At 31.9% G+C, this 11,807-nt stretch overlaps 2 protein-coding genes across 4 annotated transcripts; one reads left to right on the top strand and one right to left on the bottom strand.

The window, feature by feature from the left end:
• The first annotated feature begins 5,694 nt into the window (after nt 1-5,694).
• On the top strand, nt 5,695-9,538 carry cass (apoptosis inhibitor cassowary). Its single transcript, XM_090109962.1, has 8 exons — nt 5,695-5,931; nt 6,046-6,207; nt 6,439-6,783; nt 6,957-7,154; nt 7,446-7,640; nt 7,922-8,200; nt 8,330-8,497; nt 8,690-9,538. The coding sequence occupies exons 1-8, from the start codon at nt 5,857-5,859 to the stop codon at nt 8,969-8,971; spliced, it is 1,704 nt and encodes a 567-aa protein (XP_089966088.1). The 5' UTR covers nt 5,695-5,856; the 3' UTR covers nt 8,972-9,538.
• Nucleotides 9,539-9,601: 63 nt separating this feature from the next.
• Nucleotides 9,602-11,388, bottom strand: MED7 (mediator complex subunit 7). 3 transcript variants are annotated; one of them, XM_090109966.1, is made up of 4 exons: nt 11,370-11,388; nt 10,919-11,119; nt 10,549-10,817; nt 9,602-10,267 (listed from the first exon to the last, which is right to left on the bottom strand). In XM_090109966.1, exons 2-4 carry the CDS (start codon nt 11,105-11,107, stop codon nt 10,063-10,065), a joined length of 663 nt encoding a protein of 220 aa, XP_089966092.1. In that variant the 5' UTR covers nt 11,108-11,119; nt 11,370-11,388; the 3' UTR covers nt 9,602-10,062. The 3 variants fall into 3 exon arrangements, with proteins under 3 accessions (XP_089966092.1, XP_089966091.1, XP_089966090.1); XM_090109965.1 differs by having other exon boundaries at nt 11,374-11,385; XM_090109964.1 differs by lacking the exon at nt 11,370-11,388 and adding an exon at nt 11,206-11,362.
• Nucleotides 11,389-11,807: the final 419 nt, after the last annotated feature.

Here is an 11,807-nt window from a genome sequence, read left to right as displayed (position 1 = left end):
CATTTTATTATTATTATTTTTTCTTCAAATAAAAATGTCCTTAGATAGGTACCTACCTACCTATAGGTAGATACACATTAAATTCATACTTACATTACACATTAATTTCATACGTTATAAAGTTTATAGGTCTACTTATTTTTTACAAAATACCTATATGTATAGTATATTTTAATATCTTCCTAATAGGTAGGTAATTCCTTCTAGGTAGGTACCTAGGTACCTACTTTTTTTAACTGTTTTATAGGTCTACTACCTACCTAAGTGGTTGATATTAAAAATATACAAATAAGAGGGATGTGACAAATTCCCCTTCAGCTGAAAATACGTCAAAACATACCCACCTCATTAAAATAAAATTTCAAAACTCCCCATAGTCTAAGATCCGAACCTAGATCGACCTTCACCGGGATAATAATAGAATGAGACCGATTTTATAATAAATTTAGTCTATAGGTAAGTAGGTATTAAAAATGGATTTGCTGGAAAAATCCTGGACAGGATATTTTTTTTTAAATAACTAATAATAGTTACTTAGGTATTAAATTCTTTTTTTTTAATTGTGCATTTTATTGGCCAGCCGAACTAGGTTCGGATCTTCTACTACCTAATACATACCTATAGGTACCTACTCCGGTAGCCGGTAGGTACCTACCACCCACTTGGAAAATTGTATTTTGTGATGTTAACCCCAACGCAAAGCTTTATCATAAAATTGCCACAAAAAAGACCAGAATTGGAAGGTTCAAAAATTCCAACTAGACATTGGTGCAGATTTACTGCTTTACCACAGTAAAACTTACATAGGTAGGTACCTACCTATAGGTACTTAGATGGTATCTACTTACTAAACGACATTCAAGATTCAAGAAAAATACTAAAGTAACTAATAAAATCTATTATTTATCTATCCTACTAATATTAGGTACGTCTACCTATAAAGCTGAGAGTTTCTTTTAATGCTTGCTTACTTAAACGCTATAATGTCAGGAACCACCTATGTATCAGAAAGACTTTCTAGAAGTTATCTATAGGTATCTACTGGTGATATTTATTTCCCGTTTTTCTTTTTTTTTTGTATTTTTAAATTCCTAGGGTGTTCCTAGGTCCCTAATTTATCCATAATATTGTAAAGGCCAACTGATTGTTTAGGTAGGTACTATAGATAATACTAGGGTAAAACGAGGATAGATGCCCCACTTTTTGAAATAGCCTCATAATTTTAAAAATATGAATCTTATACGAACACTTTATATGAATATAGCTAGGTTAATTATCTGTTTTGATGTTTTGAATTACTATATGTATTTTTTATCCTATCATTTATAGATATTGTGTTATAAACATTTTTGTAGAACACTTTTTTTGAGAATAGATGCCTACCTAGGTATATGGATAGTTGCCCCACCATGAAAATACTAAGGAGGATAGATGCCTGCAGACTGGGATAGATGCCTTACGTTACGTTACGTTCTGTTGTCCAAGAATATACCTATACTTGCGCTCGCACTCATTCTTTTCTTTTGTACCTATTTTCGTGGCGTGGTTCTGCTGCAATCAATATAAGGTAAAATCATTAATATATAAGTACTTATACATAACAAAAAACAAGCAAATTTAACACGTAAAATCGGTTAACATAGTAAAACCTCTGACAATAACATGACGTATAATATTATAGATATGTATTGAGGGATAGATGCGCTTAGGGGCCCCGGCCTATAGTTGCCCCGTTTTTTCGAGGGATACCTACCTACTTAGATAGTAGATAGGTATCCCTCGAAAAAACGGGGCAACTATACCTACTTTTTGACCTATTCAAGAAATCATGAGGAAAGAAGCGAAATTCGTATTTAGTGCGTAAGTAGGTATTATCATAACTTGGTATAGTAGGTATTGAGTCATCTATTTTGTCGTAGGTATTATTGTATGAAGTTGGTGTGAACTATCAAATATCGAAGACATAATACTTATTATACACAACAAAATAAATCCTGCAACTGTAGGTAGGTACTTCGCAACTTCGATGTGTGGGAGGAGTGGATAGGTAGATACCTTACCACAGTAGGTACATATTATAATACTGTCACACTGTGACCTTACAGTTAATCATTAATTAGATATTTAGATGCTCAGAACTCGAAAGTTTAGGTAACGTTTAATTATGCATTTCTGAATGTGAATCATAATATTTACGATCTACATACACCTAGGTAGGTAAGTACATACCTATTATCAAACCTATGTAGAAAACGGCACTCTATGAAATGAAATGAAATGTTAGTGAAATGAAATGTTCGTCGATAAATCCTAAATGAAATGTTAGTCAATCAAGCAACAGCTCTCTTTTCTGCAAAATAAAATATTTACCTACCGTGAAATATGCCAACATTGCCCACTTTTTTGAATAATTTTAATTTCATTTTTTTTTAATTTTCTACTTATATCTAGGTACCTAGAGACGTTAGTAGGGTCAACTCATCTAATTCTGTGACAAAACAGAATATGAAAAAAAAAACAGGTTAAACTTTATAAATTTTATTTTTATTTTTAATAGGAACATTAATCAATCTTCTATTTATCAAATGGAGCAAGTGTAATCTTAACACATATGAATTAACTCAGCGTAAAATGAGCTTAATCAAACCGCGATGACTTGTCTAATTCTGTGACAATCACCATAATTCGGTGATAGTACTTCTCTAATTCTGTTATAACCGAATTAAGTGAGTATTTATTATTTTTAACACAATAGTAAAAAAAAATACAATTAATAAAAAATATAAACATATTGAAAGTAATAATTATGTATTTATTTATCAATGAGATTTTATCAAAAGAGGGGAACCATAAAAAATTAATATTGGACTTTATAATTGTTTGTGTGAACAGTGTACAGACTCATTTTTGACTGCAGAATATTTTGAATTGCGGATGTCAGCGTTGTTTCATTATATTTTCTATTTTTATTTTTGTCTTCCTCCATGCTGTCTAAAATAAAAAAAATAACTCACTTAATTATGTGATAAAAAAATAACGGACTTTTTTAAAATGCTTGAAAGCAATCCTACTTTTAAACCAAGTTTAAACCTGAGTAAAAATAAATATTTTCTGACTTAAACGACTAACGTATACGTACTAAAAACAATTATTTATACACGAATTGAAAATAATAAAAATTTGCTTGGTTAATTCGGTGACACTGTTTTGAGTTGCAATCTTGAAAATCGTTAACTTTTTGAACCCAGGAAATAAGGTATTATGCAAAAACAAATGAAAAATTACTAAAACCTTTATCGGTATCAACAAGAATATGTTTTTAACAATTAATTGTCAAAGTATCAAGAACTTACACTCACCTTTTCTATTTAAAATTAATTAAATAATGACAGCACAGTTGCACGCTCCCGGTGAAACGTCAAACATGGCGGGCGCAGTGACAAATCCCGTGATTGTTACTATCCCACCCGCACGATTTTAACAAAAATTTGTACACGAAAAGAAGCTTTATTACCATACCATAGGGTTAATTTTAATGTATTGGATTTTACTCCTATAACGCTGTAAAAGAGTCCAAACGTTGTATCTCCGAATTAAGTGAGTCACATAATTAGGTGAGTTTACCCTATCTACCATAGGTATCTACCTATTTTCTGTAGGTAAGCATAATATGTTTTTCTTAGATCGTGTGCAAATTGTAGCAAATTTCATTATTCTTCAACATTTTATTCATTATTTGTTTTTGAGGGCGGGCAAAGTTTTTTACCATCATTGCCCACGTCGATGTTTGACGTAGGTACCTAAATACCTATGACCTCTAGCCAGATTATTAAAGTCCATTTCAAAGGTTTCTGACTTAAGTGGCTGAGCAAAGTTACCCAGGTAGGCACCTACTCTTTTCATACAATCGCATTTCGCTTTTCCAAAAAGCCTAGGGTTGGTACCTACATCTCAGTAAAGTGAGCATGACTTTCTATTTCTTTTACTGCAAATATTTCGTAGTAGGATTATGTTGTAGGCAATAAAAAGATAAAAAAAGCCAAATAGTTGTAGGTACTAGTAGTGTTCAGTGACTATTTAATAAAAATAAACATATTTTTACATTTAAGTTATGCTCAAAATTCAGCGATTTAACATTATTTACCATGGTTCCTTCCGGGATACCAAATTAAGATTATGTTTCTGAAATTAACCGATTAGAAGTAATATTATGAAGTATCAAATTATATGGTAGATAATATGAAATGTGCCAACCCTAAGCATGGACGTATAAAAAAAGACGGACGGTATATCGCCTATAAGTGTGCCATGTTGCCATGGCAACAGCTGTCCTGTTGACAATGGCGGCTGTATTTTTTTCTATAAATTTTGCCGTAATAATTTTGTCATTAAAACATAAAAGAAATAACTTGCTTCCCTGTGGAATGTAATCCCTTGTGTTTTGTTATTTAAAATTGTACTTTTGCGACACCATTTAATCACGCAAGACGGCATTTTAAATATTTTTTGTGAAACAGTGACGCAGTTAATCAGTCGGTAGTTCACGACGTAATGGCGGCCGACTAGCTTACTATGGTGAGAGTGTGTGCGTGTTTATTGTCTTTACACGATCGCTAGCTTACTATGGTGGCTTCACGTTGTTTGTTCGTAATACGGCGTCCGTCTTTTTTTATACGTCCATGACCCTAAGCTTTTTTGATGGAGGGCAATGTTGTCAAATATAGATCGCTACATTATTGCGTAATTTTGCCCACCATTCTAACTTTTGTATAAAACAACCTTCAGTGGTAATCAAGTGGTAATAATAGCATTAAAATACAATTCAAACTTTATTTTATAACATTAAACATATTATGAGTAAAAATAACCTGTGTTTTAGCCATCATGCACAAACTATCGCTTGAATTTTCACCATTTGTCCCTTATTTTGTTTGGCCTTGGTCACCTCATTAGAAAGAGACAATTTCTAAACGGGAACAGTCTCAATCGGACCGGTTTTATGCGCCCACTATACGCCGCAGTGCACCGTCTTTTAGTTTTATTAAACGTATATTTAAAAGTCTTTGGCTAAATTTTCGTAAAATCATTGTAAAAAAAATATACATTGCATGCACCCCTTGAAAACATGTTTTAATTTTAATAAAAACAAATACATAATTTTTATCAATTATTGATAAAATTCCTTGAATGGCAAAGAGTATAATTTTTTTTCTTTGAGTTTTTAAAAAAGTCAAATATTTACCCGGGTACCGCCACAACGTCTTATTAAGCAAGTCTTGTATCTAACCTGTGACAACTTCCTCTTCCTGAAGTTATATTTAATGAAATAATCTAAGGAAATAATATTAAAATTCATCCTATGCTATGCATTATTATATGCTATACATATATGCTATGCATATGCATTTCATTATCAATATAAATCTTTTTTTTATTTTTTTTTAAACTTAAAACTAGTATGAAAGTATATTAAACGAAACTATGAGTTTACTCTGTGAGTTTACTGAATAATATTTGGTTACTCTATTATCTGTATTATCGATATGATTACACAGTCTGTGCTGTATCTATAGCTTATGGTCCATTTATCATAGAATACAATTACGCGTAGACAGAGAATTCTCTGTCTACGCAATTACGCCATTTATGGTCTTAGCTCTCTGTGCCAGAGTATTTATGTTCTGTGCTCTGTGGCCTGTGCACACTCTGTTATTTATGGTGTGCATTAGTGTTTCAATTTTCTGTTTGTGGCTTGTGCTTTCCGTTTTTACTGTGTTAATGCTAATAGCGTGGTAATTTAGTAATATTAAGTGTTTCTATTTGACTACTGTTTCATTTCAATATAAATCTTTTAAAATGTCAGCGGATAATATTGAAAAACTTTATCAAAATTATGGAGTTCTCGCCGATGCCAAAGATGATATCGCCAAGGTAACCTATAAAACGATTATATTAATTACGATTATATTTTTATACTTAAAAATTATGATCTCGCACCTTATTCAATGTTAGACATTATATTCATAATATTTGTTACATTTTTAGCACGAAAAGGAATATCTAGAAATATTGGCGGCCGTCAAGGGATCCGATAAAGAAAAACGGCTGGCGTCTCAATTCATTGCGAAATTTTTCAATAGTTTCCCGAACTTAGCAGACCAAGCTATTGAAGCACAGTTTGATTTGTGTGAAGATGATGATGTGGCAGTAAGTACCAATTTCGTTTCATTATCAATAAATAAAAATCTATGATCTATCTGTCTGATATTACACTACCATATTGCGGATGTTTGAGCTTTAATTCTTAATTTAATATGGGTGTAATTGCTTATAATTCTTTGGTGAATCTGTCTATACAATAATACTAACATTATGAGTTTGAATACTTCAATATATTCTATGAAGTAAATAATAGCTCATAGTAACTTCTCTTTGCAGATTCGTAAACAAGCAATCAAGGAATTGCCTATAATGTGCAAAAGTAATAAGGAGCATGCACAGAGAATAGCAGACATATTAGCGCAGCTGTTACAGTCTGAAGATTCAACTGAAATCAATGTAGTTACAAATTCCTTACTCGCTATTGTGAAAATTGATCCAAGGGGAGCCTTAGCTGGCTTATTTTCTCAAATACACCAGAGCACTGATAGTGAAGTGCCAAATGAAATTGTCAGAGAAAGATGCATTAAGTTCCTTGCAACCAAAGTAAAACAACTCGGTAGAGAAGTAATTAATAAAGAAGCGGAGGATTTAATCATAGCTGAGGGCAAGAAAATCTTAGAAGTAAGTTGATTTGATATTGACTCTTGTAAAAACTTAAATGTATTGTTTATTTCAGTTTCGAATTCATAAATTATAGTACAACTATGTCTACTGATAACAGTAAATGCTATTTTTTATTACTGTGTATTCTTTGATTTTATATCATTAATGTTAACTTTTTTTCTTATTACCAGGATGTTGTTGCTGAAGAATTTGAACACATAATGGATTTACTAACATGGTCCAAGCTTGGTAAAACTCCAGCTGGGAAAAAAGAATTGACACAAATTATTGCCGCATTGGCATTTAGCCCTGATGACTGGCATCCTGAAGACCCTGAATATGTAGACAGACTCATTCAATGTTCTCAACATGCATTACCTTTATTTACTGTAAGTATATATTGTCAAATATGTGTTACATTGAAAGAAAAAACTACAAAGTAACTATCCTATACATTTTTATTTGGCCTAATTATTTATTTATTAGTCAATAGCCAATACAACTGTAATAACTCCTGAAGTCTATCAATTTAAATTATATAATCAATAAAGTATTTGAAATACATCAGGAATTTTTGTTGAACTCTGTCTAAGAATACAATATACATACAGAAAAAATAGAACAATCAATAATTTTTGAGACAATTATTAAATATGCTATTTTTTTTCTTTTTCCACCAGCCTCAAGTTGATTCTACACAATTTGTGAACATTTTCTGTGATCATGTTTTGTCAAAATGGGATGAAATTGCAACAACGGGTGGGGGGACAGACCAAAAACTTGAATTGTTGAAAACATTTGCTGAAATCACAGAACATTGTGGTGAGATTGAAAATATAGATAAGAAGATCAACATTGTGTATGATGTTTTATTGGTAAGTAATATGTACTAATCAAGAGATTATACTACTCTTTATATTAACATTATAAAACATCTACAAAACATTTAATTATTTTGTATGAAAATTCCTTCGTTAAATATAAATAAGGATTGGTGCCTTTAGTTAATCACTTTTTGAGAAACATCATTACTAAATTACTTTAATAAATTATGAATAACAGTAAATGAAAGCATACAAACAAATTGAAAGATCAGCATAATGATACTGAACAATCAATATTATAGGCAAACATTAATATATTATTATTTTTATAGAATTATCTACCAGAAGCTCCATTAGTAGTTACCGAGGATGAAAATACAGAAAAGACTGCAGAAAATGAAGAAAAAACTGACGAGACTAAATCAACAACAGCACCGTCCCTTCAATTTTCTCATGTGGAATGTGCACTCTTTGCTCTGCACTCGCTCTGTCGCAAATCACCAGAGGCTCTCAGTGCTGACGCTGCAAGGTTGAAAACATTACGTTTGCGACTTCAGTACACAGCTCGTTTAACACAAGGCTACATAAAGAAGTTGAAAGAAGTAACACAGGTGATTATGCTTATAATAATTAATATCTTAGAATTTGTTTGTGTTTCTGTTATTAAAAATAAATAAAAGCAATATTGCCTGCATGAATCACTTTGAATGGTTTTCTTATTTCTTTATGTTTTATTTTAGGGTAAAAAGGGGGAAGACGCCAATTCAGATGAAAATAAATTGAGAGTGGCAGCATTGAAGACTACTTCAAATATTAATACTTTAATCCGCGACATTTTCCGAACACCACCAAGCTTTAAAAGCAAAATACAGCTCTCATTCCAGACTACAAAGAAAGAGGAAAAAGAGGTATTTTCATCGTAATTTTTCACAATCGCAAAATTATATGACTTTTACAATGACAAATATTATCGTGAATTGCATAATCAGTTGTTTGCTAATTTTGCATTGTTGGTTATTAAAAAATTCTTAATAGTGATATAAAAATAACTAACTTATCAATTAAACGGTCTTGCTCTATTTATTACAATTTATTTGCAGGAAAAAATTGTATCCCATACAGACGACAAAGAATCTGGCGCCCAGAAAAGACACCGTCCCATCACTTTTGACAATGGCGAGAAAAAAGAATCACCCGAAAAACGCTCAAGAAGTGGTGACAGAAACTTAAAAATGTACACACCACCATCTGGGAAATATAGTTCAAGATTGAATAACAGTGGTCGCTTTATGGGGGGTAGCTCTGGTAGGGGGAGGGGAAACTATGGCAGACGGGACTTTCGTAACAATGGCGCCCCGTACAGACGGCGCAGTAATTACTGACTGACTGACTCATAAAACAACAAAGCATTTGATTAGGGATGACTGACTGTTTAACGACTTTTTGACTTACAAGCTGACATTTATTTGGTTCAAACTAACATGAGCAACAATAAGTTGCAAACGTCTGAGTAATTACAGATATAATTACTCGTATGGCAAGCAGACATTGCAGCGGGAGTTACGAGGGTTTTTTTTCGTTTATTTGTACATAGGTTCATTGTATGCAGAACTGCTTTAAATTAGTTTTCCAGTATTCACAGGAAAAGTATGGTGCGTTTGTGCAACATTTAAATGGCATTATGGTAAGTAATAGAAAGATAATTTATATTATTATAGCATATACAGCAGATACAACACAACTACTAGATGCAGTAGATAACTACAAAAATTTGTAAGTAGAAGATTTTAATGATTTTTTAAATATGAAAATTGCTGAGGAATTTCGAAGATTCTATCATGCAGGTGTGTAAGTATTGAGAATATTATATGAGTTATTTAGGGGTCCATACCAGTCCTGGAAGCTGATTTTCCACACTTCTTGTTTCAGATATACTCGAGTTTCTTTTTTTTAAGAAACTCCTACTGTATGGATTTATTAAGTCTTAAATTCAATAAATAAAATTTATCAATGACAAAATCTTTTTATTTCATGTCTTAACATCCTTACTTATTCAATGGTGTTAGAAGCAATAAACCTCTCCAATGCTTTATCACAACATAATTTAGAAATATGTCTGCACAAAATATCAAGATCTTAATAATACCTAATAATTTATTAAAAAAACTAGCTGACAGATGTTTTCCTTTCTTCAAACAAATTGTCAAACCCGTGAAGTTTATAAGGCTGATATTTTCGCATTTTCTTAATTTTTGGAGCAAATTTTTAGTTTTTCTTTTATAAGATCCTTCTGCTGAGAATAACTAACACATCAAAATAAATATTGAAATAGGTCAAGTGAAATAGGATTGCATGACCAAGTGAAATAGGATTCTCATTAACGTAAAAATAATACAAATATCTTAACTCTATAAGCAACTCAAAAATAGAGTTACAAGTATTTATAAATTAAAAGTTTACTATATACAATTATTCATCGCATATTATCAACAACATTACACATGATATAATCGAGTTCGTAACAGGGGTCTGGGTTAGAACTGTCACTTTGAATGCTTTCTATTTGTTCTAATATTTCTGTGGGAACTTTAAAGTTGGACTCCATTTCATTCTGATCAGGTAAACTTTGAAGTGCATTCTGTAAAATATCCTGCACTTTATCCAAGTGTTTCTGAAATCTGAAATGAAAAATAATTTAGTTAATTAATATTGTCAGATACTTGGGAATTATATTCCTACAATCGATTTGTTGGAATGGAAAGGATGAGTTATGATATGACACCTAAACCACAAATTTATGAACAGATAGACAACCCTGGGAGAACACATTTTTGACAAGAAATTATTTAAGTGAAAAGGAGGAAGGAAATATCTGTAAAGTATAAAAATTGGCATATGAAAGCACAGCCACAGGCAGTAAGTGAATGAACTGATAAAAATATACTTTATAGTTCATTACCTCATTGCAGTTTCAACTCTCTGACGTTTCTGCAACTCCATCATTACTCTCAAAGTTTCTCTCGCTTGGTGTGGTCTAAATTCATTTAGTAAATGATGTATGTGTATAAACAAAAGGCTTAAGTCTTCAACTTTTTCTGCCCTTTTGGGTGAATCTGGGCAATGCACTAGGAGGTCTAAGAGATCAAGAAAATTAACAAGTAGAGAATGATTCAATTTCTTCAGTTCCCTTCTTCTTTCAAAGTGTAAAGGATAAAGTCTTCTAAACCCCTGTAAATAAAAAGAAACATTGATATAAGTTTGTTAAGTTATATTCTAATTTCTAACATAATGAAAAACAAAATCATTATAAGTATAAGCGACACATGTACCTGACTTTCAAGGGATCTTATTATCGTGTCATCAGCGTTAAAAGTGTTTCCAAACATTGAATAGGAATCATGAATAGGGCGCGGAGGTAGTGGGGCTCTGTTTCTTCGTACATTGTCATCTGTATAAAAGTTAATATACTGCATAGGTGGCAGTGGCAAAGAACTGACTTGTGCAGTTTCCGAAGACATGATTGAAGATTCCTGTAATTTAATTTGAAATTAAATCATGTCCTTCAAACTATTTACTGTCTCTCATTATGTTTTTATTAAACTCAACGATTACTTACTTCTGTATGGCTTTTTAAATACAATGATTTATGATACTTATTAACAATTATGCAACTATTAAGTTAAAATGTAAATTTAAAATAGTCATATGGCACAATTTGATATTCAGGTAATCCTTTTGCTTATGTATAATTTCCAAAATCCAATATCTCTAAATAGGTACCTACACGAAAGTTGATTGTTGATTGTTGAACCGTCGCCTCCGAGCTGTCAACTGTCAAGACAAGCACAGAACACCTGTTCTGTGGGCACAAGCCACAAAGTAATTATATAGTCTGTGGTAATTATAATTTATCACCACGAAAGACGTCCCGCGGCGAACGTATGAGTATGAACTTAACTTGTAACAAGAAAATATGACCTTGAATGACGCCTGTATGTTTTTTTATCCCTTTCACACCTAACTTGGCAAGTTGGTGTGAAAGGGATAAAAAAACATACAGGCGTCATTCAACGTCATATTTTCAACCAAGAACAATTTTGTTGAACCAAGAAGCTTATATCTAATACACCATGCATTAGATATGCATCTCCAGTGTATTAGATATAAGCTTCTTGGTATGAACTAATTAATTCGATAGGTCGGCCTTATTGTAGAAAA

This window comes from Colias eurytheme, chromosome 15, assembly GCF_061535395.1.
Source record: "Colias eurytheme isolate Ceu_HAF_F1 chromosome 15, ilColEury1 Martin Lab GWU primary, whole genome shotgun sequence".
Lineage (NCBI taxonomy): Eukaryota > Metazoa > Arthropoda > Insecta > Lepidoptera > Pieridae > Colias > Colias eurytheme.
This window is presented reverse-complemented; position numbering and strand designations above follow the sequence as displayed.

Excerpts from the sequence above, each read along its gene's own strand:
- cass (XM_090109962.1), top strand. The coding sequence starts at position 5,857 with ATGTCAGCGGATAATATTGAAAAACTTTATCAAAATTATGGAGTTCTC. Across the intron at positions 7,155-7,445 it reads ATGCATTACCTTTATTTACT|CCTCAAGTTGATTCTACACA; the intron begins GTAAGTATATAT and ends TTTTTCCACCAG. Across the intron at positions 7,641-7,921 it reads TTGTGTATGATGTTTTATTG|AATTATCTACCAGAAGCTCC; the intron begins GTAAGTAATATG and ends TTATTTTTATAG.
- MED7 (XM_090109966.1), bottom strand. The coding sequence starts at position 11,107 with ATGTCTTCGGAAACTGCACAAGTCAGTTCTTTGCCACTGCCACCTATG. Across the intron at positions 10,818-10,918 it reads TAAGATCCCTTGAAAGTCAG|GGGTTTAGAAGACTTTATCC; the intron begins GTACATGTGTCG and ends TTTTATTTACAG. Across the intron at positions 10,268-10,548 it reads AGAGTTGAAACTGCAATGAG|ATTTCAGAAACACTTGGATA; the intron begins GTAATGAACTAT and ends TTTTCATTTCAG.